Raw genomic sequence first — 6,535 nt, forward strand, 5'->3', positions numbered from 1 at the left:
CAGTGCGGTTGGACCCCCTGCCTGCCCAACGCTAATACGCATAGGCCGCACATGTAGTATCTAAAATGCAGCTGTACTGCTATGAAAAGGCTTTGATTTGATTATGTAAATAATTGGAGCATGGAGAATATCCCTCACAAATAGATACTAAAGACAGTAAGAGAAATTGCAAGTAGATACAACTGATTGTAGTCCATGTGGCCGATTTATCAATGCATGCATGACTACTTTTACACAATTTTCAGGTATAGCTGAAGCATACATACTTTAATTAAAGTATCTATGGCTGAAGTTAAGACTGAGAGCTTTATGCTCAAGAGATTCAGTGAATTTTCTAAATATTAGGAAATATCACTTATTTTACCTCAAACATTTGTTGATGGATTGAATATGACATGGTATAATGGCTTTAATATAATCATAAATTACCAACACTCAGTTTATACTATTATAGTTATTGTTTCTAGATAGCCAGATGAACTGTTGACCTACATCAATGGCATTGAAAGCAGTACACTATGTAAACCTGTTATAACAAATAGTCAATTTTTGACCTGTTACAATAATTAGTCTTTTTTTCTTAAACTCATTATTTGGCCAAAGTTAGTTTTTATTATAGATTCCAGCTGCTTTCAGCCGTTGTTGATGAAGATTTTGATAACCTGGAGGATGTAAAATCTACTGTTCAACTACACTGAATTACCTATAATAAATAAAATTTAATATTAACAAAATAATAATACTATTATTATTATGAACTTAACAGTATAAGACAAATATAGGCAGAGACGAGAGAAAAAGGACAGCAACAACTAATACTGCACAGCAAGCCTTATTATTATTATTATTATTATTATTATTATTAGAATCTACAGGACTTAGACAGAATAAAGAGAATTAGAGAAACAGACAGCAGAAATGTCAACGGAGGGAAGAATAAAGGCCTGAAGGGATGTCATGATAGCCCATTGTTCTGACACCCATTCCCAGGAAAAAAATTATATCAGACTCAAAAGTATTAATTAAGAGGGAGGGGTAAAAGAATTGGGTAGACCGTAGAGGACAACAACATACTATTAGAAACAGCATGAAAAGTGTGTTTAGTTACAGCAATTTGGTCTTGCCCTTTTAAGAAGTATCTATGGTTACAATTCAAAGCACCATGCTCATACATCACTAAGTAACAGCAGTGTGGTATCTTGTTTTGCGATCGTCCAACGGCAGAAAGGGGGTCCAAAGATTGAGGGCGAGGGGTCCAAGGGAGTCCAAACACGGTGTCCAAGCGCTCAGGGAGTATACGGACCGGGGGTCCAACTACTCGCGAGCGCTTGGACCCCCGGTCCAAAAAGAAGGGGGGTCCAACTACCCTCCAACACCGGCATCAGCCCTGCCCGTGAAAGAATGTCATTATAATTGGAGTGGCCTTGATGCCGGATATTTGCCAATTATGCTTGCATTTGCACCTGCGCGTGCGCAGTAGATGCATACCAAAGTCACCAGACTCACCACATTTATCACAAGGAGGAAAGAGAAAGAGAGGAAAGGATTCAAGGAATACATAATCATGGCCAGAACTGCTGAAGACTATCTAAAGGATAAGGAATGGGTCGAACGAATTGATGGTAACTTTGATCGTTGGGATCGTAACAAGAATGGATTTGTTACCAGAGAAGAGGTTGTCGAAACCTTGATGGGGGCGGTTGAAAGAGCCGCATCTGATCACCCTGACGCTGCCCCAGCCCTGGCAGAAGCACGCAAACGTACAGAAGAATGGATGGACGCGTTGGGAATGGCTAAGGGCCTCAAAGTTGGTAAAGACAAGCACAGAGAGATGTCGGCAGCATTTGCTGTGATTGAGGGAGCAAAACACGCCAAAGGTGAATTGACTTACACAGAGAAGTCTACCAGTGCTTGCTTTGATGTTCTGGATGTCAATCGTAATGGATACTTGTCCTTTGAGGAGTATAAGGTCTTGTTGAAGAAAGGCCACAACATTGATGAAGATGTTGCTCGTACTCATTTTGATGCAGTCGATAAGAACAAAACAGGAAGACTCAACAAACACGAGTATCTTGCTACGGCTACAAAGTTTTGGGTCTGAAAATTGACAGGTTTGCCTGACAGACTAAACTTTCTTGATAATGTACATGTCAGAGATTGTACATGTCAGAGTTTCATTAATTTTTGTTACTTGTACACACATTAGCCAATTTCTTTTATTAAAAATAAAAGAGTAAAGTGAAAAGAGTGTTAATTATTTATTGTAGCGACGGTGCAAACATGTAAAGATTATTGCCTTTTATAAAGCAATGCACACATAGTATATTTAATCACAGCTGATTGGCTAATGCTGGAGAAATAATTCACTTTTGGGAGCCTGAGTCTCCCAAGGTCAAGGAGAGTATGAATTTAAACTAGGTGAATGTAAACATTGAGGGGGCGAGCCATCAATTCACATTGTTTGATAAGAAGATTAAAATTATAATACTGAAATCCAGCTCTTAGCCTGCATGCATATTCAGACCCCAGCCTCATGGCTGGGGTCTGAACAGAGCAAACACACCAGTTAACAAAACCAAAATAACCCAGTAAAAGAGACAAGGATGAACTATCCTGTCACTTTGAAAAAATGTGCCAAGCTAAACTTTTAATCAAGTTTCCATCAATTAACATCTTTTTGAAATAAAACTACTGAAATAAAATCAATCCAGCTCTTAACGTGCATGCATATTTCAGACCCCATTCTCATAGTCCAGTGTGGTCTGAACAGAGCAAACCCAATATTTAACACTACTGACCAAAATGACCTAGTAAAAGTGATAAGAATGAACTGTCCTAATACTTTGAGAAAAAGTGACAAGCTAAACTTCTAATCAAGCTTCTCTCACAATTTTAATTCTGTCAATGAAAGGACTAATCTAGAGGAGTCTTAGATCAAACTGCTTTTAAGTTCTTCAGCCTTTAGAGATGCTTTAGACAGCCCCTCTCTTTTATCTAACTGTTAGAAACTCAATCTGAGTTTGTCACGTTAAAATTTCCGCCATCTTGTTCTTTTGACCACACCCTCTAGATTAATTTTGCCCACGTGGTCCAAATTTATCAATAATAGTATACTAATGTAATTATCGTATTCTTCCGTTCATAAACAAGACGTAACGCAAATAGACCTAGACAGATTAGAGCATAGATACTACCAAGAGTGGATAAGGAGGAGGGGAGAGTGTCTAACTGCCCTATGCTGCTAGTGATATGTGCGCGTAGAAGTCTTTCAGAGTTTGTTTAGCACCTTCATGGGCGTAGGCAGAATAGGAAAGAAGGTCGGGCAAGAAAAAAATGGTAGGCGCGCGAAGCGCGCCGAAATTTTGGCCACACCCTCTTTTTTGCCGCCCGAAATATGGCGATTTCGCACTATCTATCATGCATGCATACACAATTATTATTGTTTTATCGTAATCAGGCAGAAGAAATTTTTCGTGATATGGTGGCTTTGAAAAAGCCAGTTAACAAAAAATGAGGCGGAAACTCGACCCTGATGATGATCACTGGAGTTTTTGTGAGAGACAGCAAACTTGATAACTACCTCGTTTAAGCAGTCCCAGAGCTTAGAAGACAAATCTCTTTCTATATATAAAAGATATAGGTGCAAACAGCATGGAAGATTGACGTTTGCTCGCCATTTCAATAATTAACTTGGGCGTCACTAATAATTAACTTGATATCATAATTCATAACTTGAATAAAATGGCTGCTGCTAGAGCTCTGGCTCTCCGGCTTCTTCCTCACTCCTCAGGCTAAGTGACAGTCACAGACTGACAGTATAGTTCCAGTGTCCAATTAAACCTGTGGTAATGATAGTCTGACAGTCTCACATACAGTGGCACACTCAGTCTTGCCCAACCACCTTGCCCAAGCTTCTGCCCTCACTGCCCTTGCCCACAGGTCAGCTCACAGAGTCAGGTCGGGCATTGCCCCTATATGCCCGACCCTGCCTACGCCTATGAGCACCTTCTTTGACCTGTTTAAACATCAACAGCCATGATAGTAAATGGGTGTGCTTTTTAATAACCTATATGGTGCACCCACCCACACGTGTAGTCACGATGTTTCAAGAGGAAGAGTCAGAACTACAGCACAATCCAGATGATCATGACTGTTACAACAGATTGAGAGCATCTAATCTTGATGAGCGCCATGCCACTACACCTAAGCGCCCTAAAGCATCAAGAAAGAGGACATGGAGTCAAGAGTCAGAAGCCTCTGCTCCAGTGAACTCAGATCTGTAATACTTCGTTTTTAAGATCAACAGCAGTTAACAGCCCGTCTCAAAAGTACATGTACCACATATTCTTTCACTTCTATTATTATCCTTACTCTTGATGTGGGTCCCAAGGGACCAGACTAAAGGAGGATGATCATTGATCAAGTCTCAAGAGCTTTTCATGTGTCAATAACAAACATGGTTTGTGTGCTTGGAAACTACAAATCTCTTCAGAGTGGTACAAAGTGACTGGTACAACAAGGTGAGGTCAAATTCTGCTTGGCTCTTGCTGCTCAGTTCAGCAGCCATTTTTATATTACAGTTAACTTAAGTACACGCCCAACTATGGCTTCAGTGCTAGTGCAGTTATCACTTATTGTGCTAAATAAGGTATGCGGGAATGTACAAATAATAACCATGAAACTTCTACGCGCACATATCACTAGCAGCATAGGGCAGCATAGATACTACATACACACATGGATATGAAACAGGAAGTCGGTATCTAATTAACTCTTTGAAGTTCACCTGTAAACGTCATAACCAGCATAGCTCTATCCTTGGCGCTTTTCTCTCTGTCTATGTTTTCAAGAATTTTCTTGACTCACTTATTTTTGTGAAAGAAGGTATATAGGTCTTTTTTTTGTTCAGTAGACCTAATAGATATATTCTCATTTCATTTTGTCAACAGGCTTCATGTTTACATGACAAAATTAACTAGCCATTAGGGAGAGATTGTTACCATCCCGTAAACTATCCGTCAAAGGACTTTTACAGGCCTCGCCTGTATACTATACTGGGGCTTCGCCCCAGTATACTATCTTATAGCAATATAGAAATTAAGTATAGATACGACAATCAGTGGGGTTGAGGCAGTAGGATCGTGGTGGCTCAGTGGGGAAGGCATGGGGCAGAATGTGGACGTGGTACTGGTTCGAATCCAGCTCAGGGCAGGGCAAATTTGCTTTTCTTTTTTTTTACTTTCAAAAATTTAACCTTTTACCTTTTCTACTTAGCCTTCTCCCCTAGTTATGTTAGTCCCCTAGTTAGCTATTGTTTTTTTAGGACTTAGCTATTGTTTTTAGGGTTTAGGGGTTAGGGTGGCGGTTTTTTTTTTAGAGCGTCCCTACTCAATTTAGGAGCCCCTTAGCTGGTTTAGGGTTTAGTTTTTTTTTATTTCAGAGAGTCCCAAGGCTTTAAAAGTCCCTAGAGCAGTCCTGACAAAAACAAAGTTCCATTTTGCACCGATGCGCATGCGCACAAACTTGTTTTACGGACATTTACGGGATGGTAACAATCTCTCCCTAACGGCACTTCAAAATTAGAAGACCTCCATTTTTATTTGTAACCACCTTTTCTAGACTCTCGAATGGAGTTAGCTAGTAAGTCATTGGAATCATAATAGTGTATTGTTTGTTACATGGACTGAAACTATTCTCGTCTCAATGTAATGAGAAATGACTGAGATAATAGCCAAAAACTAGTTTTTTTAATATTAATTTTGTAACCACCTTTTTGAGACTTCTGCACCAGGTATGAACAAGTTACTACTTTGAGTGTATTCATTAAGGCCTCTTATATAGACTGTTTATGGTTTCATTTTTCTAGATGCTATGTTTCAAAAGTAATAATATATTTTTTGCAAGTGTTTCAAAGGGTGTGGTTTAATTTTTAGTGAGAACTGAGTAGTGAAAGAATAGGTTATTTACCAAGAAACACAAGCAGGATTTCAGTGGCATTGATGAGACATTGTTACATGATTGTAAAGCTTTATATTTATGCTACCACAGAGAACTATCAAGATAGAGATGATGTACATTACAGTATGTACTGTATGGTGATACAGTAAGTACGGTTTATAATAATTGTTGTCAATGTTTTTATTGCTATTTTTATAGTTAAAATTTGTTGAAGGACTCATAATAATAATCAATCTATTGGGTCACTGAAGAATAGAATAATCATTATAATGATAATAATTTAAATAATAATTTTTTTAGTACTTAGCACAGTGCATTCTTTCTTGTAATAGTAGATCTTCACTTTTTAGAACTAGAATATCGATTGCAACTCTTATATAGTCGTAGACCTGAGCTTTAGTAAGTAATTCAACTGGATTTCTTCACTATTTTGCTTGTGCCATGCTTATACACGTGTAGTGTAAACGTCACAATACATCACTTCCGGTGCCAAGGATCAAGCGCATCCTGTTTCATATCCATGTGTGTATGTAGTATCTATGAGGGCAGTTAGACACTCTCCCCTCCTCCTTATCCA

At 38.8% G+C, this 6,535-nt stretch overlaps 3 protein-coding genes and 1 long non-coding RNA gene across 4 annotated transcripts in view; 1 reads left to right on the top strand and 3 right to left on the bottom strand.

Annotated features, from left to right (window-relative positions):
- LOC105312427 (degenerin del-1-like) overlaps positions 1-197 on the bottom strand; it is a 9,632-nt gene extending 9,435 nt beyond the window's left edge. The window contains exon 1 of the mRNA XM_019995363.1: positions 139-197. Within this exon, the coding sequence (XP_019850922.1) occupies positions 139-197 (59 nt within the window). The remainder of the gene's footprint in view (positions 1-138) is intronic.
- Positions 198-371: 174 nt separating this feature from the next.
- On the bottom strand, positions 372-1,392 carry LOC109581317 (uncharacterized). Its single transcript, XR_002184586.1, has 2 exons — positions 1,075-1,392; positions 372-703 (listed from the first exon to the last, which is right to left on the bottom strand). It is a non-coding gene; the product is annotated as an uncharacterized LOC109581317 (long non-coding RNA).
- An 86-nt stretch (positions 1,393-1,478) lies between these two features.
- Positions 1,479-2,245, top strand: LOC105312410 (uncharacterized). Its single transcript, XM_011405036.2, has one exon. The coding sequence runs from the start codon at positions 1,481-1,483 to the stop codon at positions 2,099-2,101; it is 621 nt and encodes a 206-aa protein (XP_011403338.1). The 5' UTR covers positions 1,479-1,480; the 3' UTR covers positions 2,102-2,245.
- Positions 2,246-6,435: 4,190 nt separating this feature from the next.
- Positions 6,436-6,535, bottom strand: part of LOC100637707 (uncharacterized) — a 3,091-nt gene continuing 2,991 nt past the window's right edge. The window contains exon 11 of the mRNA XM_019995364.1: positions 6,436-6,465. Coding sequence (XP_019850923.1) covers positions 6,436-6,465 — 30 coding nt within the window. The remainder of the gene's footprint in view (positions 6,466-6,535) is intronic.

Source organism: Amphimedon queenslandica, unplaced genomic scaffold (assembly GCF_000090795.2).
Source record: "Amphimedon queenslandica unplaced genomic scaffold, v1.1 AMPQUscaffold_13447, whole genome shotgun sequence".
Lineage (NCBI taxonomy): Eukaryota > Metazoa > Porifera > Demospongiae > Haplosclerida > Niphatidae > Amphimedon > Amphimedon queenslandica.

Bases quoted from the DNA above. Each gene is read 5' to 3' on its own strand.
- LOC105312410 (XM_011405036.2), top strand. From the start codon at position 1,481: ATGCATACCAAAGTCACCAGACTCACCACATTTATCACAAGGAGGAAA.